General features: G+C 43.2%; 1 protein-coding gene across 1 annotated transcript in view; it reads left to right on the plus strand.

Annotated features, from left to right (window-relative positions):
* Positions 1 to 21,104, plus strand: part of MDGA2 (MAM domain containing glycosylphosphatidylinositol anchor 2) — a 389,857-nt gene extending 368,753 nt beyond the window's left edge. Inside the window, exons 13-18 of the mRNA XM_072865499.1 lie at positions 987 to 1,007; positions 6,269 to 6,424; positions 7,538 to 7,696; positions 14,637 to 14,767; positions 20,181 to 20,286; positions 21,016 to 21,104. Coding sequence (XP_072721600.1) covers positions 987 to 1,007; positions 6,269 to 6,424; positions 7,538 to 7,696; positions 14,637 to 14,767; positions 20,181 to 20,286; positions 21,016 to 21,104 — 662 coding nt within the window. The remainder of the gene's footprint in view (positions 1 to 986; positions 1,008 to 6,268; positions 6,425 to 7,537; positions 7,697 to 14,636; positions 14,768 to 20,180; positions 20,287 to 21,015) is intronic.
* The last annotated feature ends 1,787 nt before the right edge of the window (positions 21,105 to 22,891 follow it).

The following is a 22,891-nucleotide window of genomic DNA, read 5'->3' on the forward strand; positions in this document are numbered from 1 at the left end:
CAATGTGAGGGGTCAGCATGGGCTGCTCCTGCCCTGGGAAGGGGAGTGGGCAGAGGGGGGATGCAGAGAGGTGGGATGCTGCACTGATGCTCCTCTGTCTCTGAGAGCACAGCCCCGGGAGAGCAGCATCTAGGACCCAGCCGTGCTGGTGGGTCCCTGTCCTGGTCACTGAATGTGGCTCCTCCAGCAGGCACGGCGGGTGCTGGCACTGCTGGCAGCTTTTTAGGATAGCACACTTTACCTTCCTTTGTCGTCTTCTTAAATTCCTTTAAAGGATATCCTCCCTAGAAGAGGGTTTATGTGCCGGAAGACTCTCATGCTTTTTCTTGGTTGTGTCTCTTGGTCTAATGAGATCAAAGCTCTTCTCACAAACTTGCTGTGCTTATGTTTTCTGCTATTTAAAAGGAAAATTGGCATTTCTAAGAAGAATGCAAATGCTGTCTGTTTCTTAAGAATCATATGCACACAGACATCTTAAATTGAAGAATAGTATTATTCATTGAGTAGAAGGGTAATTCATTATGTTAAGTATTCTTGAACAATGCTAAAAGGAAATTTTAATTGATAAGCAAGGTCCGATGCAGAACCTCTGCTTTTGATGAATTCATGCTTTCTGTAGTTTTTGTTGGATCACCCTGGAGTTTTGCTGGGCAGCTGTCCCCATACTTACAATATCTGCGCCAATAATCTAAGTTTGATGCTTAATTACAGCATCTTGTTCCCCAAGCTGCAGGTGCTAGTGATGGAGTGTACACATCGTGGATGGGAGAGGCTATCGTTTCTCACTGAAATCATTGCCTTTGGATTGCCAGGGAGCCACAAAATTTGCTCAAAAAGGAAGTTACCAGTTTTGCTGGCTGTCTCGGTGTAGGAGCCATGATCAAGGTCTTGAGGGGGAGGGAACAACGGGAAATATAGGATAATCTACATATTGATGAATTAGAATTTCTTCTTTGTGCTAATTTTATTTTTGCTCTGTCTTTCAGCTCCAGTAAATCCACATCTACGTAAGTACTTCTTTACCTTTTTAGCTTTTCTGTGTATGACAAATTGTCCTTGCATCCGTTGCCCCTTACACAGTTAAAAAGTAAATAAGTATTTCCCTTTCAGTTGCAGCCCATGGATTGCAGGGACCACCTTAGTTTTGCATGCAAGCTGGGCTGGCGGCTGAAGGTGTCATTCCTCTTGTTCTGTCACTTGCACTAAGGAAAGAGGAGATGGAGAAAGGAAAAATTATAGCTCCAGCTCATCTTTCTTTCCCACTGCCCTAACAGTTCATCTAAAGGAAAATACTAATGTTCTGAAATAACATCCATTTGTGGGCGTTGCAGCTCAGTGTGTATGGGTGATGCTGTGGTTTAGTCACACTGATAAACTAAATAGCTGAAAGTTCAAGTACTTTGTAGGAACTGTGTCTGTGCCTCAACTGGTATGGTAAAAATCTTGAAGGAAAAGTCAGTTTATGAAATTTTCTTAATTCATTTATCCTTGCATAAGAACTACATTTGCAGTTCTTGAGTTATTTTGATACTTCCAAGGGTAGTCAGAAGCTCATCTGCAGCTTTAAAACCAAAAGAAGAATTTTTTTTCATGCCGTGCATACAGGAATCATGGACCTTATTTGCACAGAGAAATGTGGAGACCAAAAGTGTAACTAGAGTGTGGAAGCGTTCAGACGAGTTCACAGGAGACAGCTCCACATGCATGATTGAAAATGCAAACTCTGACTATGTATTCGCTATGTGCTGGTGCTCGGGCACGGGGATGTGGCAGGGGAGAAAGGACATCTCGTACCGTTTGTTCTTACACTTTTCCATGGGCACCAAATCCCTACAAATGTCGCGGACAGGAGACCGGGCTGGATGTATGCCCCAGTAAAACCACCCTATTCCTGACAGTCCCCACATCTATCTACTTCATTATTTTCTTCCACACCTTGGCGAGTGAATGTTTTGCTGTGGGAACTTATTCTGCCATTACCCTTGCTTTTAATAGCATATGCAAAAAATAAAAGGAATGGGATTCTGTCTGCCATGATTACTGCTGTAGTGCAGCCATAATCGGGCAGGAGAGCAGCACCGGGCTGTGCGAGCAGCCTCTCTCTCCGTCTCTCACGCACAGTGGCTAAGCCTTTCTGTAAATTTTAAACTTATTTGTAGAAGGTCTTGTGCAATGCATTAATAATTAATCGGGGCTTAGTTCAAAGCTCACGGGAGCTGAAGGAACCACTCCCATTGACTTAAGTGAGCAGTAGATGAGACCCTTGCTAATTAATATATTAAATATATACTCGATGATGTTAAGAAAAAAATGCATTGCAAGCCTAAGTGCTTCACACTGTAGTCCTCTATGTTTTTAAGATCTGAAACCGTCAAATTTTCAAAATGTCTCCTCCGTAGCTCAATTAAAAGCAATGGCTCTAGTAGGCACGTGGTACAGTGCAGGCGGCATCCAAATTGCTGTTGCGATAGGGAGCGTGTTAGCTCGAGGGAGGGAGGGCATCTCTGGCAACCTGTCCACCGTTTCCTTCATCTGCATTCTAGGTCTGCCTCTCTCTGCACTGATGCTAATGGGAAAGTTTGCCTCCTAGAACTGTAGGGTACCCAGTGTAATTTCTTTCAGATGAACATAGAGATGGTAAAATTTTGGTTTGCTTTTTTCCCCAAAGACTTTTTGAGTTAAATCCTTTGACAGGGAAGAAATCTTGGTCTGCAGATGGGTTCAAACCAGTAAGCTGGAGAAGAGAGATTCTGTCTTCCATAACAAACTCAATCTCATCGTTATCCGTTATCCGTTCTTGCTACAATCTCATTTAATTTAACTGAAAATACAGAACGGATGATGATGTTATATATATACTGTATAACATCAACCACGTTCTGTTGTTTTCTAAACCTGTTGGGCTGGATTCTGATTTTATTTACACCATTGTGAATGAAGAGTAAGAGCTGTATTCAACTGGGAAAAGACACCTGTATGGGAAACTGAAGTTATGTTCTTCTTGCTTCAATTCTGGAATAATCACATTGCATAAGTCCTTCCTTTCTATAAGATGTCTGCAATATATAAGCAAGTAGCATTGAATGACTTAAACGCGAAGATGTAGCCTCAGATCTACATTTTATTTTGTAACGTGTAATATAAACCATTTAATGTAAACCATAAGAATTTCATATAAACCTGAATAATGGAACAGGTTAGATGTTAGAGAGTCATATTCAACTTGAATTTTATGGAAATAGATGACAAAAATTCATACTACAATGAAGAGCATTTCACCTTGAGAATAGTTTCAGATTTTGCCCTAATTGTCAATGAAATTATTAATAACCTGAATCCACTTCCAGAGCTGGCATGTGCTTTGACAAAAGTTGACTACTATCTTTAATAGTAATTGGCACCACTGTTAGTGCTTTCAGCAAACTGTAGTGGTCTGAGCGGTGTCATGAGCTGGAGCACCCATGGGTGCTTGGGGAAGGGCCGGCTGTTCCTCCTGCACTTGGTGTGCCCCATTAAGGAACAGGTCAGGACCATTCAGATCTATTTAATTGCTCCTACTTCTTGCATAAGAAAAGTACTGAGCTAATCCTGAGGAGCTATTTCCCATTTTTATTCTTCTGTCATTTTTTAAGAAGTGTTTCGTGCCCAGAATATTTAGTTCTAACCTTTTCCAGTGTATTCCAAATGGCAGAGTCCCACATGAAACCAGTGTTTTCCTATTAAACAAATGGCAAACTTTTACTTACCTTTTTTCATCTGGCCTGAATTTTTTTTTTTTTTTTTAACTTGAAGAAAAATCTTTTGTTCTGCTGATGTGGAATTTCTTAATGAAGCTCTGAGGGCATGGTGCGACATGCAAATACAGCTCTTAAGGTACTGGAGGGGCAGTGTTATAAACTGCTGAATGGCTGAAAATGCTTTGTGTTAATTCACTTTGCTGCAGGACTGGATCTGGTACTTAGAACTTTTCTCCTTTGGTTACTGTTTCGCCCTTTAATTTTATCACACTGTGTAGAAGCAGCACCGTTTTTGCTATAGGAAGGGCTTGCATAAGTGGAGGTGGAAGTCACATGCACACAATATAGTGTAAGCCAAGCAAATATGGAGCTCAAGTCATGTAAAAGGTATTACTGGAGACGAGAGGCACAGCTGGCATTTTGTTCAGAGTGCTTCATTTGGGTCCTTGTGTCTTTCAAGAGCTTTGTCAAGGTCTTTGCATCATCTTCCTGGTCTTCGGGATAGGGATGGAAGTGTCCATCTGCATCTATTCACATGCTTCTCTATTGAAGGATTTTGGATGTAATCTGTGCATGTGTATTCCTTGTGGCCTCGTTCTTTGATTTTCTCATTTCTCAGGAAGAACCACAATCAGGCCTCTACTCGTATTCCTTCTCTGCAATGCTTGTGGTGGTGCTCCTCCATTGAATCATTTTCTATATTGCCACTTCTTCAACATTCAGAATTCAGGATTCAGAAGACCTTGCTTCCAGAACCAAACCAAGGTGCAAGGTCCTGAAATTGGCTCCCCATCATGCCGATGGTTATCAGGCATGTTTGCCAGTTAAGGAACTGTGATTTAGGAAATTAATTCTCTTGGAGGATCTAATAAAGTTGATGGATTTATTGATAAGTCAATCTGCTTGAGGTGCTAATAGCCAAGGAAGTTTCTATGGACTGCATTTTTGTGATAACCTGGTTTTATAGGGTGGTGTTTTATGCTGACTGTTGTGGAGGGGGTACAGTTTGTGTTGCTCTTTGCATTGGAAGAAACAGAATGAGGAAGACTTGGAAAGCACTCCTAATGCACCTTCTGGTTTGGAATGAATTTTTCAAGCCTGCTTGTTCAGTCTGCAGTATTATCTGATTTTAAATAAGCTTCAGACCAGCATCCTTGCTTAGCAGTACATATCCAAGCTAAGCTCCAAGTCCCTCTGTCTTCACTGATTTACAGCGAAGCTCCAGTGGCTTAAGTGGATTTATAGTTCACCGAAACCCCAAACCTGCAAACATTTATACACCTTCTCAATTTAACACAGATTAATAATCCCATGACACCTGGTGTTAGAGTTCCTCATAACAGTGAATATAAATTGCACCCCTATAAAGAAGGCCGTAGCTGACATAGTATGCAGACAGCTGCATTCTCCCTAGAGAATAGAGATTTGTTTGTTTTCTCAGATAAATCAATTGACTTTGCTGGAAGAGTAAACTCAGTGGGAACTGTTCATGTGCATAAAATTAAGCTTTTGCAGATTTTATTACATGGGGCCTTATTCAGTTCTGAGATGAAAACCGAACCTTGAAGTTTTGATTTGTTTTGATTCCTAAATGTCTGACAGTAGGACTGGCTCATCCCATCATAATCCAGCAGGTAGCATCACTGGACTGGTGTGTCTCACGGACCTCTGTTTTGCAAAGGAGAGCATCCCAGTAATCCTGTCTGGGGTTCTTGGCATTTTTATTCTTTAGACCTAAGCTTTTACCACTTGACCTCAAGTACATAACAGAAAACTTAGTGAAAGTCTAGGAGATGTCTTCAGGACATGATAGTGTCACCTGTCCTGCCTATATAGGTTCAGATAGACCTAAACCTTCCTCCCAGGTATTTGTCTAGTTGGTTATTATCATCCAGTGATGGGAACTCAGTGTTCTTCCTGAGCAATCCATTCATTTGCTTCACTGTCCTGATTTCTAGAGATTTTATTCATGTCTACCCTAAAGCTCCTTTGCCCTCATTTTAGCCATTACTTGCTTTCCCATCCCTATTGAAAACCAAGAATAGTTTAGGAGATGTCACTTGGAGATAATGCTTTCATTTTGAAAGGTTGCTGTCCTCTTTTCCCTAATGTTCTTATCCCTAAACCAAAATAACTCACTTCTCACTTTTTTTTCCCCACAGTTCATGTTTTATGGACTGTTCTTCTCAGCTTTGTAGAAATGCTAGCTGGGTAAGAAGAGACAATGTCTCTAACGGTGATTGTATACATGTGAATATGGGAGGAGCAGCTATACAACAGGATTTGAATATAATTTCAAGTAACACCAACATAGACTGATGACCGTGATTTTTTCTTCACTGAGGTTACTGCAAAAGAAAACATACACTAAACACTAGAAACCGACGTAAAATAAATGTATGTCTATTTTTCAGTGCTGTTAATAAGCATCATCCCACAATGTGTTTGTTATAATTGACTAGTAGTTTGACAAACAAGCATAGGACAAATTGTTTCCGCCACTAAATTTCTGCTCATTTGCTGATTGGCAGGAGAGTTCCACTGTGGGTTTGAGGATGGTAACATTTGCCTTTTCACTCAAGATGACACAGACAATTTCGACTGGACAAAACAAAGCACTGCCACTAGAGACACAAAATATACCCCGAACACGGGGCCAAACGCAGATCGGACTGGCTCCAAGGAAGGTAAGCTCCCGCGGTGTGCCTGGTCCCCCAGCACTGGGAGCTCTGCTGCTCCGTTGGGGTGAGGGACCTGTCCAGGACAGCCAATTCCGCCAGCTACATCGTTTTTCCTAATCATACCAAGAATAAGCATACTTCAAGGACTTCTAAAAGAAATTGCCGGTGCTGAGGCGTGCGGCAGGTCCCAAAGCACAACCCACTAATGGTGCCATTAACCATCTTGTATTGTTTCTGTTGTGCCATTTTCAAAGCGATTGCTTCCACGTTACAGTCTAGTGGGGAAATATTCTGGCACATCTTGAAATATTCTTCTGTTTTATGTCATTTAAATTCTAACTTGGACTCTCTCAGACTGTCACAATGAGATTTTTTTTGCCCCATTTTTACTTTGGGTGTTGCTAAAATGTGTAATTTTCAATCTGCTACCTGCTTAACAGAAGCGTGCCATCTTGACTGCAGTGTATATTTGCATTTGAAAAGTCAGACATATTGTGCCGAATTTATAAAGTACTGCAGTAACTCATGCTATTTTATTGTATGCCCCTGCTTGCACTACCAAAGGGGAAAAAATCATACTGCATTGTATTTGCTAGGTTGGATTAAGTAAATACTATATCTGTTGTTGACACAGTCCAGGATCAGAATAAATTAATATTGTCTTCTTCCGTGACAGTGAGCTTTCAAACATGTGATTGACATGGCCAGTTGAAAATGTTCCCTTTATTTTAAAAGTTGTCCCCGCTCCCTGCTTGTAGGAACAAATTGCAACCTTGAGAATGAAGTCTGAACCCCACCATAAAGATTTTTTTCTTTTCTTGTGCATCATAAAGGTTTTTTTCTTTCCTTGTGCGTAAGCAATGTTACATCGATTTGAAGTTGTTTACAAGTACTGACCTGCTAGCCCTGATTTTACTCTTGGTAGAAAACATGTCTTTGAAGCAGTTGTGGAAAACACATGGGCTTGATGCAGGAGAAATATGTCGCAGAAACCGTGGTGATGTCAGATGCGTGTGAAAAATGAATCAAGATGCTTGATAGTCCTGGTGTCTTCCTGTATGTATATATGTTGGATTTTGAAGACTGCAGCCTAACAATTTCCATTTGGACTTTCTCTAGGTTTCTACATGTACATTGAGACGTCACGCCCCAGGCTGGAAGGAGAAAAGGCCAGACTTGTTAGTCCTGTTTTCAGTGTCGCTCCAAAAAATCCTTACGGAGCTACGAACACAGCCTATTGTTTTAGCTTCTACTATCACATGTATGGACAGCACATAGGTGAGAGAAAGCCAACGACCCTGTCTTTTCACTATGGAAGAAATAGCAGGAGAAATGTCCACTTGTGTGAAACAAAAGCATGGGAGGATTGCCAACACCTGCAAGGGCCAGTGCAACCAAAGCTGGCAAGAGAGGTGTCTGATAGCGTCCTAATTGCTGTAAAACTGTGTTTTCCACTAATCAGCACGCTAGCAGGAGCCCCTCTTACAGCTGGGAGGTGTTTCGTGCATGCGTAAGGTTTTGAGCAGGGAACTTTAGAGCGTGAAAACAGAAAAGGTGATATTTGCAAGGACTTTGCCTGATACTAACACAGTGTTTTGAGTCACTCCTTGCTAGATTCAGGATCAAGCAATTAGCAGCAGCACTCCTCCCGTGCTGGCAGCTGGAGCGGCACAGCCTGTGTGCGATGCAGCAGCACACGGTTCCTTTGTAAAAGTCATGAACAATTCGCTCACAAGCCGTGGGAGTATATATTTTCAAGGTGTATCTGTAAGTCTGTTTTTAGTCAGAGCTCTTTCAACACACACGTTTAATTTCTTTGCGTAGTATGAAAAAAAGGTGTGGGAAAACATAAAAGTATAAACAATAGACAGCCAATTTTTATAAATCCTGTAAATCCCTGTGGGGTGCTCGGTGCTTACCAGTGTGTCAAGAGGCTTTCCAGTGCCAAGCTGACCTGACTTGATGTATTTTTTATATATATTTCAAGGGCAAGCACATCCTCACAGTGCATTCTGGTGGCTGCTTCGGGAAACCTTCACCTGCCTCCAGGCTGAGTTCAGGTTTTAAATAGAGCAGACAAGTTCGCTTAGTTTTTGGTTAGTTGTCTCTGCACTGCTGAGCACGTGAACGCAGCCCCAGGTCTAAATTCTCCTGGATCTACATTGCAGCGGGAACTTGGCTGTTTAGTGGAAGGAAGCGATTGAGCCATGCCATGCTTAGTGAAAAAAATATAAACTGCCCTCTATGATCATACACCAGACTATTTCTAGTATATGACAATGAAGAAATTACAAACATAAAGGGTCAAGGAGTTTTTCTGGAATACTTTACGGTTGGGATAAAGCATAAGAAAAACAGCCACAGAGGTTGACGTGTGTCCACAAAACGGTGACCTCTCATTGGTGCAATCTGGGTTTTTTTCCTAGGCTACCTTTTCAGCAAGTGTCTGTGTCCTTCGCTTTTTTGCTGAGATTGTCCTTTCTTGTTTATGTGTAATTTCTTGAATCAACATGTATAATGCTGGCTGATGAAGGAGCTGACCCACAGGTGAAGATGGTGACAATGATGATTAGTGATTATAGTTACATAGGATTTGATCATGGCAATGTGGACACCTAGTTGTCAAAAACCAAAATTGCTTGATATCACTTTTGTTCCTTAATGTTAAAAAATACAGTTACCATCATTTTAGCTAATGTTCAAAATTATCTACTTTTGAATGGCTTTGTACAAAATTACTTATTCTTCCTTTAAAGAGCAGACTGACAGAAAAATAGTAAATTAATAACATCAAGCATGTGTTTGAATGCACACTTATACGTCTCCTAAATTCAATATTTTAATTCCTCATAAGGACAATATGTTGTGAAACACATGAGAATGCAACATGCATACAAGATATAAATTATGAAATGAGCAAATATATACTATTTGATTCCCCAGATGTGAACTCTATCACTGAAATTGTTCACATGAGGATAAAGAAAAGAAAAACCTAATGAGTGATGATATTCTAAGACTTCAGTGATTTAAGCACATGATTATTGTATGAATAGTCGTATTGATGGCGCAACTACTTGAATGAGTTTTTAAAGGTTTGTGGTCTTGGAAAATACTTCGGGTTAGGAAAGGGGTTATTATAACATGATGATTTGCCCAGACAAATCATACCTAACCATGACACAGTGTTTCAGATGATGCACCCTTGTGGTAAGGACGGCCACCAGCCTCCTGGGCTGCATCAGGCAGAGCGTGGCCAGCAGGTCGAGGGAGGGGATCCTGCCCCTCTGCTCAGCACTGCTGAGACACAGCTGGGGTGCTGGATCCAGTGCTGGGCTTCCCAGGACAAGAGAGACATGGGCTTACTGGAGAGAGTCTAGTGATGGCCCACAAAGGTGATGAAGGGACCGCAGCATCTCTCATATGCAGAGAGGCTGAGAGAGCTGGGACTGCTCAGCCTGGAGAGGAGAAGGCTCAGGGGGATCTCATAGAGTCATAGAATCATAGAATCATTTAGGCTGGAAAAAACCTTTAAGATCATCAGGTCCAACCGTTAACCTAACACTGCCAAGACCACCACTAAACCGTGTCCCTAAGTGCCACATCTACACGGCTTTTAAATACCTCCAGGGATGGTGGCTCAACCCCTTCCCTGGGCAGCCTGTTCCAGTGCTGGACAACCCTTTCAGTGAAGTAAAATTTCCTGATATCCAGTCTGAACCTCCCCTGGCGCAACTTGAGGCCATTTCCTCTCGTCCTATCCCTTGTTACCTGGGAGAAGAGACCGACCCCACCTTGCTACACCCTCCTTTCAGGCAGTTGTAGAGAGCGATGAGGTCTCCCCTCAGCCTCCTTTTCTCCAGGCTGAACAACCCCAGGTCCCTCAGCCGCTCCCCATCAGCCTTGTGCTCCAGACCCTTCCCCAGCTCCGTTGCCCTTCTCTGGACACACTCCAGCCCCTCAATGTCTCTCTTGGAGTGAGGGGCCCAACACTGAACACAGCATTCGAGGTGCGGCCTCACCAATGTATATGAATACCTGAAGGGAGGGTGTAAAGAAGATAGCGCTGAGAGATTCTCAGGGACAGGACAAGAGGCAATGGGCACAAATTGAAATAGAGGCAATTCTATTTAAACATAAGAATTTTTAAATTTTTTTTTGTTACTATGAAGGTGATCAAACACTGGCACAGGTTGCCCAGAGACGTTGTGGAGTTTCTGTCCTTGGAGATATCCAAAATCTGATTGCACGTGGTCCTGGGCAGCCTGCTCTAATCTACCGTGCTTTGAGCAGGGGTTTGGACAGTACGATTTCCAGAGGTGCCTCCAACCTCAATGATTCTGTGGTTCTGTGTGAAATATTTAATTGGTAATATTTTTTTCAGAAGAGTTCTATTTTGTTAAGGATTAATCCCCTGTGGATAGTTCTAAATCTTATTGCTAAAACAGATTGACTGTTTTATGCCAAGCTTCACTGCTGTAGAAGGTGCTTCCTATCCCCATTTGGGAATGAGCGCTGCCAGTTGGGGCAGCTCTTGGCTGTGACATGCACTGCCAGCTCATTGATTTCTTCACAAGAGCAGGATAGGAGCTGCTAACTGAGACCTCGATATGATCGCTCTGCTGAAGGCTCTCTCTTTTGAATAGCCTTGAGCTGATGATTCTTGACCTGACTTCATTGAAAATTTGAAGTGTCTTGCAGGGGAATTTGGCCTGTTCCTTCCTTGGGCCTGGGCACAACATGTTCAGGGAAGATACATGGCCATTAAACTTTGATTTTTCATCCAAAGTGCTGTAGCATTGTTCAGCAGACTTTGGTGCTGCAAGTCAGCATTTCCGCTGCGTTGCTTTATTCTCCGTAGTTATCAGTATTCATAAGATTTCCAAGCAGTATTAGGGTGGCTATTCCCGTTTCTCAGGGGCAAAGTACTTTGTTTCTAAAACAGTTTCAGTGCTTATCAAAATGTTTCTGCATTTCCGACAAGGTTTTGAAGGATCCCTAATAAAATGGAAAATCATCCTGGAATGATGCTCTGTGGCTGGTATGGTCTGGTCTTGGAGGCTTAGGGGAAAAAGATATTTCTTCCTCCATTCTTAAAAATGAGTGACCCCAGTGACATCAATTTGAGAATATGGCTGCTGCACTATATTGAAAACAAACAGCCTACCAGTTTATCCAGCTCAGCTTCTGTGCCTGCTGTTCAGGTCGTCGGTGTCCCTGGAGAAGAGGCTGAAAATTTCTGTAGCGATAAGGAGAGGTACTTGGAAGTCTTTGCAGAGTGCAGATCCGAGATTAGTACTTACGCTACAGCACAGCTCTGACAGCTCTAAACAGGGACCTACATCCCATGCCATGGCAGTTAGATTCAGAAAGATAAAGTGTTTCTTTACCTGAAATAGATGGCTCTTACTTCCAAGTCAGATTGTAATTCCTGACAGATCACACAGAGCTAACTCTGAGAGTGCTAGCTGCCAGAGAAAGTGCATGCGCTTCGCTCCACATCCTTCAAAAGGAGAAGGTAGATTATCACTAAAGCATAAGAGAAATAGAAGTTCCCATTACTTGATTTGCAGCAAACAGTAAGCCATTGTTGGGGAACATGAACATGAAGAGTCACTGTCCTTACTGTGTCTCTATGCTGAGACAGAAAGAGGCTATAATTCCATTATAGCTGTCACCATCTTTTAAAACAATCTGTATTTCCAATTTTTCCATCTACACCTCAAAATGGGGCATTTCTAATTGACGCTCCAAGAACAATATTTTTTCTTATCATTAGAAAGCCGTCACAAAACAAAAAGTGGAAGCAAAACCTGCTGTGATGAGCACTCAAAATGTCACCCCAGTGTTGCAGCTGGCAAAGTCTCCAGAGCACCCTGCATTCTCTTGGCAGGATGCTGTCAGAAAGTAAACTTTATTCCTTAATTCACAGTTGTTACTCCTGCCCACTGTTTCTGTCTCCTACTCAAGAGTCCCTTCATTACCCATTTGTCTGGAGTTTGGGATAGTTTGAAATCTGTAGATGAATTCTTGCTGGACACACCTCAGTGTGAACCCTATAGCCAACTCATCCTCCCCCAGAGCATCAGCTTTGCAGAGGCCATGTAACTTTTCCAAAACTTTATTGGCAGAATTTCAAGGATAATCGTCTGTTGCAGGTGTCATTAGTTAAGTTTTCAGCAACGTTTTGGGCAGGTGCGTGTGCATATCTAGCAATGAGGGTCAGGCAGGTACATCCATACTAACCAACATGCTGGGCAACAGCTGAGCATATATGGTACAGTAATGGCTATTTTTTATTTTAAGTAAGACTGCTATCATTCTGCTATTAATTTGAAGAAATTATGTGACACAGAGAGGCTGAGTATGCTGTGAACAATCTTAAATCTCTGTAACCTCAGCAGTGATAGAATTACATGCTTTTGATACCTAAATTATTCAGTTATTCCAGACAGCCCTGCGGCATGGGCTGTATCAGCCTGCACAAACAGGTGAAACAATTAGCCAGCTATTCACCCCTTGCTTGATATGGGCATTGATCTTTGCCTTTAAGAAAAATAACATTATATATAACTCTATTTTTTAAATTTAGGTAGTCTTGTCTAAGACCCTGCCTTTTTTCACACCCAGCACAGTTGTCAAAAAAAGTCTTGGAAAGAAGCAGGTGAGAAGGAAGGGAGAACTGTTTAAGCTGAGTAACATAAACCTTGCCCAAGAGCTGTTGTTGCTCTTTGGAAGAGGGCTGAGGCTGAGCAGCTGCTTGCTGTGAGCAGCCCTGCAACGTATTACCGGGCTGGGCTGCAGGGCTGCTCCGGGGAACCCTCCTGAGCATTTCCCTTCTTGCAAGCCCTTTCTGTTTCAGGTTGTTTTGTTTTACCCAGCAGTGTGCATGTGGGCAGAGACAGACTATCCTTGTTAAAAGCTGTGATTCCTTTGTGCTGCTTCTGCACCCTCCCCTGCATTTGAAAAATAAAATGCTGCAGTGGGAGGCAGGTGGGAGACACGGTGCCGCCCAGTCGCTCCGGCGAGCATCGCTTCCTCCACCTCCTTCAAAGAAGATGTATGGCCTCATTCTGGGCACCCTGGTGAAATAGCCGTGATGAGAATATTTGCTGCTCCATTACACGTTTAGCCTTATGTTTTTCAAGGCACTGAGTTTTGCTATTGCTAGAAATAAGAACTTTTTATTAGCAGGAGCTGAGTCACTGTGCAGCTGCCTCAGATCTAAGAGGTTTCATTGCAAATATAATTTGTATGAGCTTCCCAGCTGCCGTTCCAAACTCCCTAAAAAAAAGTGGTGTTGTGTGAACTTGACTGTCTGAACTTTCTCCAATGAAGGCCAATGCAATGATTTACATAGTACAAAGAGAAACCCTGCCCCACACCTCTGCAGATAACAGCGGTGAGCAAGAAGAAACAAAATCTCCAAACTGAACCCTGCTAAATGAAGTCCATGCATGTGCTGTCTCTTGGTGCACCAAGACAGTCTGGCTTCTGTTCGTGGTCTGAGGCAGAGATGTTAATGGGAGAGAAGGGCTGTGGAATGCAGATGATCTGTTACCTATTGCAAATAATGTCTGTGATGGAACCAGTAACTTAATGGTTGTTGGTGGGGAAAGACCCAGGGCTGTGGGGTTTTTCTGCACAGTGAGGGACAACTTTTCCAAGGTTATTTGAACTTAGAGGATTATGTTGTCCTTCAAAGGTACTCCTTAGCAGTAGTAAGGGCATCACGTCAATCTCTGAGATAGATTTGCCAGACTCTATGGCACTCCATTAGAAGTTGGACAGTCTGTATAAGTGAGAGCTAAGTGTAAGGCAACCAAGTTGCTTATTTATCCTTGGGTTAGGAGGTTATAAATGCCTCATTTGCACTAAAGCACAGAAAACTCTTTTTTGCCCATCTCACCCTCAGAACCTTCGTGTCCTTCCTGAGCTGCAGGGAGCAATGGGTGCGACTGCCCTGCCCGCAATGGAGGAGCACATTCCCTGCACACTCAGTTTGCCTCTGCTGTGAATTCACATCACCAGTTCACGGTGTTCCTAAGTTTTAAAGGTTTCGAATATAAGACAAGAAACTCCCCACATCTACTCAGACCTAGCAGAGGCCCACGCAAAATGGGAAGGGGGGTGAATAGGGGACTGCTGCTGTACCCAGCCCAGCACCTCTGCTCCATCAGCGAGCCTAACCAATTCCAGTTCTCCACCTCTCTTCTAGGAAGCTTGAACGTTTACCTGCGTTTGAAAGGTCAGACCGCGATAGAGAACCCGTTGTGGTCTTCAAGTGGAAATAAGGGACAGCACTGGAACCAAGCCCGCGTTAATATAAACCCACCGACTTCATTTCAGGTAATGGCTTGTGCGTCGCACACCGGGAATGGGAGTATTCAGTTTTCAGGGTAGGGGCCTGGGTATGCTGACCCTTTCCTTCTGGCACAGGATTTCACAGCTTCATTTCAGCTCTGAAAGCTGCTTAATGGACAGATAATTGCTTTCCTTGCTTTAAATAGGTGAGCACCATAGAGCTTAATAATACACACTTTAATGGCAGAACAGCAGCTATTTGCTTGAAGAAAAAATGTCTTTCAGTTTTCTGAAGATGCTGTTAGCCAATATAAAACGTTTTTTTAATTTCAGATTAGTAAGTGGCATACAAAATTACTTCCTGAGAAAAAATATTTAGAGTCCATGGTGTAGTGCCTGTGTTAGAGGTCTCTTGAAATACATGCATTTTTTGCAGAAAAAGGAATGATCTCTGAGTCTTTGCTGAAAGGTACCAAAGCAGCAGTGCTGCCTGCACAGAGCTCCTGGTACGGCAGAGCTGCACGTCTCGTTCAGTAGGCGCATGCAAGTTATGACAGGTTTTCACACATTTCATTTTTGGTTTGACAGTGAGATGCTGATAGACTATTACGGGCAGTTCTCATTCACGCTGTGAACTGTTTGTAACTGGAACAGACCCAAAAAGGCAGCTGCCGCGAGCAAGCCCTCGTGTGTTTGAGGCTGGCAGTATCGGCATGGAAGATGAGTGTCACAAGCTGTGCCCTGTGGTGCAATGTTCTCCAGGCTCTTCTGTCCCCTCTCCGTAACCTCCAGGTCCCCTGGGGGAGATAATGGCTTTTAGGAAAAACAGCCATTCAGTGCAGGTCAAAACTGCTATCTTAAACATGCAGATTGGGATTCACTTTATGGGTAATTACTGATCCTGACCCTTTGTTTTTATTTCCATGCATGAGAGGCAATGACGGAAGAGAAACGATTTGGTATATGTGGTTGCAGAAGCATTGCACAGGGGGAAATTAGAGGAAAATTGAAGGAGAGGGATATGCAAAGTACAGCTTTACATGATGTTTGAGCAGAACAAAGTGGCAGAATTGGGGAAGAAGAGGCAGAGAAGAGGGATGTGAGTGTTGAAATACACTTAGAGCATGGGGCCAAGTATGAGGGAGCTGATCAGAGTGGGTAAGTTTTGCATTGGTAAAGTCAGGATGAATTCAAGAAATCTGAACAGTGAAGTATAGAAGAATGATTTAGTGTCTGAACATGACTGGTAAGGGGAGAGAAGAGATGGCTGGGGAAGCTGAAACCGAAGTGATCGCACTTGTGTCTGAGAGGGATTCCTGAGACCTGGGGCGGGCTTTAGCAGAAGTAGGGGAAGGATGAGAACATTAGCTCCGGGCAGAGGGATGCAAAGGACTTGGCACCAGCAATGCAGAGGAGTGGAGGAAGGTGATGGGGTGCAAACCTGGGGTCACCTCATCAGCATGGAGAGGAAGGCATGGGTTTGGGTGGAAGGGCAAGCCGGGGTGTCTGCCTTGCACGGGGTCAGCCGGGGTAAGGCATCGGCAGAGCAGCCAGCGGCTCCCGGTACCCAGGTTTCTGCTTTCACCGTGGAGTCTGAGCATCGGCCCTCGCACAGGGCCCCGTTGCTTTCAGAAAAGTTAAAGGGGTCACTTCTGCTACTGGTGCACCTCACTCGCATTGCTTTAAAACCATATTCACTGGTGCCACTAGCTGGTACACAAAATGGAAGCTCCCCTGCTTGGCTGTTTTTCACGTTTTACATTGTTCTGTTTAAAGGCTTCAGCATAAAATTAATGTAAAGCCATGAAGCTCTGCACAAATATAAAAAATAAATGTCAGAGTGGTTGGAATCTTAAATTACTTTTTTAGCAGCTCTTGCATCAAGCAAACTTTATTTTCCATTTAGGAGTCTAAGTAGGAAAGAATATAAACCTCCCAGTTAAATTTAAGGAGAGTGAATTGGAGTGAATCTTTGCAGTAAAACAGTACACTGACACAGAAATTAAAACTTTTTATAGGTTAATTTATATGAGTGAAAGTGCAGCCCAGATTTTTTTATACCTTCCCAGTCCCCGTGATATATAACAAAGCTTCTGTTGTGAAGAACTGAGAGAACTACAGTGCTTTGAATCAGAAAAAGTGTTGCATGAAAGCTATCTCAGTAAGATAGTCACTTATTAAGTATTTTTAAAGAATAAACACAAAAGAAGAGAGCACGTGGAAGTGATACATTGCATGCTGGCATCTCGGAAGGTGTCAATTTTAGTTCAGATTTGAGCAGGAGCACTGCGACCACCTTCAGCTACACTTTCTTTGACACCTTCTTGTGTCAAAGACGTTTTTTGCAAAGGATGGTTTTGTTGCATCAAGGGACTGATCTGCCCTTAAGTAAATGACCCTACTGGACCACCGAGATTTTCAGCCCCTTACAGCAAGTGTAAGGGGCTTACGTCCTTGTCATCATGCTCTGGCAGGGGACGTTCATGAGGCCCCTCTCTACTTCTTATTAGGAGACTGGCCAGGAAGGTAAAATCTGTCTGAAATGCTATTGAAGAAGCACAAGCTGAATCCCCTGGAGACACTCAGGGTAACTCTGGAGGCACTATTGGGACTCATTTCTATTTCCCCTGTTAAGAGAGCAGAGTGGCCTTTGCTATACGCGTAAGCCCCTCTATTCTTCAGCTAAATGCAGTATTTTTAACAACAGCTTTGTAAAGTCATGGACATGCAGATAATAGGTTTTCTGGGATACTGATATGGGATTCTGATCATCTGGCACCTCCTGCAAATCGCTGTGAACTGCAGGCTGGATTGTGCTCCGTGCCTTGCCAAGACTCATCTGCGGTGATTTGTTCTGAGCGTGTGGCCAAGCTGGCTAATGGCAACCCGTCTCAGGGGCCCATAAAACGCACTGCCAAATGCAGATTTTAATTAAATGCTGGCCGTTGTATTTGTATAGAGTCCTTTTGTCTGGAAACAGTGTTTTTCATTATCAGGAAAGATTTGACTTTAAACTCCGTTGACTGGTTATATGCCTGCTGCCAAGGAGCAGGAGGGCGAGCTGTACTTTGGGGGAGAAGAGGAGACACTTTCTTCTCGAGCTGAATAATTCCCATCATCAGAGGTAGAGGTGAAAAATTGGCAGAGGGATAATTACTTGAGACACTGTTTTCAGACAACAGGGTAAATTATGGAAAAACTTACTGTTTTCCCAATTACAGTTCCCTGTTGCATTAATATCCACCTTGTTATAGTAATTAACCTACAGCATCGCACTTCAATAAAATACCGATGGAGTCTCCTGCCCCAAATGCACAGCTTTCACGTTTATTTAGTGCTCCCAGCACAGACCTTGCCACCTGGCTTAGGACGCAGCAGGCAGGCTGTAAATACATAGCTTCATATTGCCAGCTTACCGCTGCAGGGTCAGGCACCTACTGGGGACGCTCAGCTTAGCAAAAGGACGAGATGCGTCTGCGGCCAAGGTTGAGGGATGTGCCCTCCGTGGAAAGGCAGAGCGGAGAATTGCCTGTGCAGTGCGATGTCTGGTGGCATCGTGCACCATTGTGATATGGTCCTTGGGTGATACGCATCCAGCCGGACTAGCTACTGGACCCCTGTGATCTACAGGGTCATCTTCCACTGCCCTGAGTGTTTACCCATCATTTATAATGGAAGGTATTCATTTCAAATTAGCAGCTCTGGTTGAACTGTACTAATGAGCAAAGAAATGTCGGAAGCTGCCAAAAGAAGAGGCTTGGATCTGTGTCCTGCTGAAATCAATGACAACAGGGAGAGCCCATCCGAGTGCCCCAGACATCTCCCTGATGCAGTTAGATCATTATAAAGTGTAATTTAAGTATTTTGCTCCAGATGGAATTAATTATTTTTTTCAAATTGACTCTACCCCCAAGAGTTAATGTCTCCATTAGTGCCACAGCACGCCCTTATAAAATTCATTGAATTCATGCATATATTGTTGCAGATTAAAGTTAAAAAACTTGTCATGTAAGTTAACCAAAAATATTTCAAAGGACTGGGGGGGGGGGGAAATGGGAAAGGAGAGATAACTGTGCAAATGGTGCTGCTTGGGAAATATATTCCTTACATAATTCCTTCATCTCTTTAGAAAGGCTTTGAAGTTTCTAGTGAATCAATTTCTCACAACACAGACGAGTCCACTCTTCTGCAAAGATAATTAAGCAGCAGTATGGCAGGACAGCATCACGTCGGGTTTGGGGAAGGAGAGAGGACAACTGTTTCTTTAGTACAGTAGTAATACATAGCTAATAATGAACATTACGGCAAATAATATTACTGACCTTGCAATAAGCCACCTATCTCCATACAGGCACCATTTCCTTTCCCAGCTGTAGCAGTTGGGGCTTCAGACTAGGAATATTTGACAGAAAGTGATTAATAGGACCTTGAAATCACAGGCGTGCATTTAGCAGAGGTTAAAGCCTTAAAGAAGAATAAAATCTCTACCCTGACCCTCTCTGTGATAAAACACATCACAGTGTCCTCTGATAAATATAAAACCATTCCTAGAAGGGATCAAAGCTTCTAGACATGATGATGAGCCACTAAAAGGGGCAGGAGAGAAGCAGGGCTGTCACTGCCTTCAATTCCTGCCACGGCAGGAGATCTGGGAGGTTAAAATCCACTGAGGTGATCTCAGGACCTCAGGGGACCGAATCAAAGGTAGTCCCTTCCGAACCCTTTGAGATAAATATAGCTTTGCATTATGGGTGAAGGGACACCAACGTGGCTCCTGAGAGGTTTCTCCCAAGCTTTCATGGGCCAGGGGAAGGTTGCAGGGGGGCAGCTCCTGTCCTCCTCCTGCCTGCAGGGAAGTGCCACCGGGCTGCAGATGAGGGAGCCCAGTGTGGGAGATGGGGTGGGAAGGACTGGTTGGGCCACCTTCAAGAGCCAGAAACCTCATTTTACTGTGGAGTTTTTCTGGCTCCTGTGTGTTTTCATGCAGTCTGTGGTCGAGTGGATGCTCGATCCTTCAACACGTCGCAGATGCTGCTCTTCAAGCTCTGCCACGCACTTCGGGTGGCAGGAGTTTCTGGGAAAAACACCCCAAATCTCTTTAAAACTTTTCCTCTGTTTAATCCTGCTCTTTGCTCCAGGAATATCATGCTTACTAAGTACACACATTACAGTTAGCATAAGTGGCAAAGCTGACCTGGAGACAACCAGGTAAACAACTAGGCAGACGACTAGCAACTCTGATATTTTTCAGCTCATTCTGAAGAGTAAAAGCCTCCACGGCTCACACATCCTCTCTGTTCACCTTACAAGTACGTATGAACTTGGTTGCGTTTTTTTGCACCATAGAAAGTGTTTGTAAAATTATTCCAAGCCCATCAATGTACTTTAATGCCATGCAAAATGCAGCTGAACGTTTTCCATTCATCACCCTCTGATCTGCTTCTTTATTTTTTTGCAGCTAATATTTGAAGGGATCCGGGGCCCCGGCATTGAAGGTGACATTGCTATCGATGATGTATCAATTGTGGAAGGAGAGTGTATGAAATCAGACCAACCGGCCAACAGTAAGTGGCTCTTCCACACATCGGGGAGAGCAAATTGCTTCTCGTGGTTATAAATTTGAGACACCTTCTAAAATGGATTTTCTCCAGGAGAACAATATATTGTTCAGTTCAGCTGGAGAGGCTTAAAGTGAAACGTTTTCCTTGAAAGCAAGCTCTGGAGTCAAAATGTCTTTGTTCAGATAGGGAAATGCTGGTTTAGCAGAGATGCAAGTGAAAGGCTGATGGGCATTAGGCAGAGGCGAGAGCAGTGGGCTGCACTCCACGGTGGGGCTGGGCTGGGTGGCCGCGATTCGAGATGGACAGACAGATAAAGCAACATTAAAAAAAATGTTCAGGGGCTCCAAACAATATGAAATCAATGAATATCAGTGTCGTGATTCCCTGTGGACCTTATTTCATCCCTCCAACCCCATGTGTGCGTTACAATACAGACCTTAACTACACAGCCAGGTGTTTTTTTATCCCACTGTCTTCTGCCTCATTCAGTTGGCGAGCACTGTTCTTGTCCCCTCTTTTAGGAGGTGACCTTGCAGAGCGCTGTCCCTACAGAGAGCAGGGCTCTGCCAGGGGAGTTCGGTGGCACTCGGTGTCGTTGTCCTCCCTGGCTGCCTCCGCGTTGGTGTGGAGGACAGGTTATGGTGGCTGAGCCCTTTATCTTCTAAGCCTTGTAGTAATGCTGACTGTGTCTGGGCAGCTCTTTAATTCTACCTTTTTCACCCCTTTTTGTAGATTTACGATCAGGTGCTGTTGGGACATTAGCGCATATACGACTTATCCCAGTTATCATCCTCATGTCTGTCTTAAGTCATCAGAGGTGACCTTATCCTGGCAGAGGCTACAAAAGATTCACCAGGCACTGGCATGAAGAAAGAGTCTTTGTAAAATGGACATTTAAAAACAAACTACCAAAGATTCCTCCACTGACTGACTCAAAAGTTAAATAAATACATAAATAAATAAAAAAAAAATTAAAAAGCACTGGGGACATAAAAGGCATCACGGGAGTGTAACTCACTATGAACCACGCGTGAGAACGAGATCTGGCCTAAGTAAGGAAGAGACCTTCAGGTGCTTTTGTGGTCAATAATGAATACAGCATCATCTGGTTGAACTCTCGGAAAAGAGCTATAGAAACCCTTGTCAAAGCACAAAGTCATGGCTGGTTTTGTTTCAAATGAATAGTTTGCTTGTTACCATGGAAACCTAATGGCCTGCCAAAAAAAAAAAAAAAAAAGGAAGGAGAGGGAGAGGAAATAAAAACAAAAACAGAGAGAGAGAGAGAAACACCTCACTGTAAACAGGGTATGTGAAGAGCTGGCATTCATTTTCCCTTCAAGAAGGTTTTTAGTATAGAGTTAAATAAATGTAGGCCCTTTCTACTTTGGCTGTCACCTCCCCTAGAGAATAACCCTAAATCAGAGCTGTTTTAAGACATTTATGTTTCATTTCTCATGGCTATGCTTGATAACTGTATGCTGTCTCCTTTTGCATGCATTACTATCCAGGATGTGCGACCTGGGCTTACATATTACACAGGCTTATCGGAGTTTGCTTGCGGCCACTCGAACACCCCTCTCCCCTCCCCAACTAAGTCATCTGTTCTAATGAAGTGAAGAAACCAAACCACCGTCTTTTATAAATTGCCATGGAAACCAAGTGCCTTCAATGAAACAAGCCTGATTTAAAAAAAATAATAATAAAAAATAATAATAATTTCAACACAGAAGCTTGCACTGCTAAAATGTGGTTTGTGCAAACTATTTTCTAAACAAACTACGGAGCCTGGGTGTGCAGACTACAGGCAAGGAGACGAAGCCGCTTCTGGAGATGGATGGACCTAAGCTGCTGCGTAAGCCCTTTCGGATGAGATATTTGTTGTTTAACCTTCCAGACAGCCATGGCCTTTCAGCTTATTATCCATTAGAAAATAGCTTCCGTTGGTCTTGGAAATGGGAGCAGCACTCTTTTTTGTTGTTGTTGTTGTTTTTTCAGGTTATCAAGCGGGTCAACCAGAGGAAAAGGTTGTTAAGATACACTTAGCGCAGAAGGCGGTAAAACACAGAAGTGATTTTCTTACTCTAACCTCCATTCGCAAGGCCGTCGGCCCCAGCGTTAGCGGGACGGGCAGGCGTGCGTGGGGGATGGCAGTGCGTACCGAGACACCAAGCAAACCGCAGAGCTCTGCAAACCTGGCGCCAGCGAAGCACCGAGGGTGCAGTGCCCCTGCCCTGGAGCCAGACTCTGTGCAGATCGGGAAAGATTATTTTGTTATTGTAGCGAAATTAAAAAAAAAAAAAAATCCACTTTTACAACAAAAAATTAAAAGCTGTACAAATGGTTTTGAGCTACCCGAACACGTACCGTTAGCCAGCCAGTTTTCCACTGCATTGTAAAGTTCCCTTACAGTTGGTTATGACAATTTGAAGACCTTTTTTCCTTAAATTATCTCAGCTTTTAACTTCATTTAAAAAAAAAAAGACTTTTGTCTAAAGAAGAGTATTATTATTATAATTATTATAATAATTATTATTATTATTGTGTTCTCTTGACACCCTAGGATTAAAAAAAGAACCTGATATGCAAGTAATTGGAGTACAAAAATGAA

Source organism: Ciconia boyciana, chromosome 6 (assembly GCF_034638445.1).
Source record: "Ciconia boyciana chromosome 6, ASM3463844v1, whole genome shotgun sequence".
Taxonomy (NCBI): domain Eukaryota; kingdom Metazoa; phylum Chordata; class Aves; order Ciconiiformes; family Ciconiidae; genus Ciconia; species Ciconia boyciana.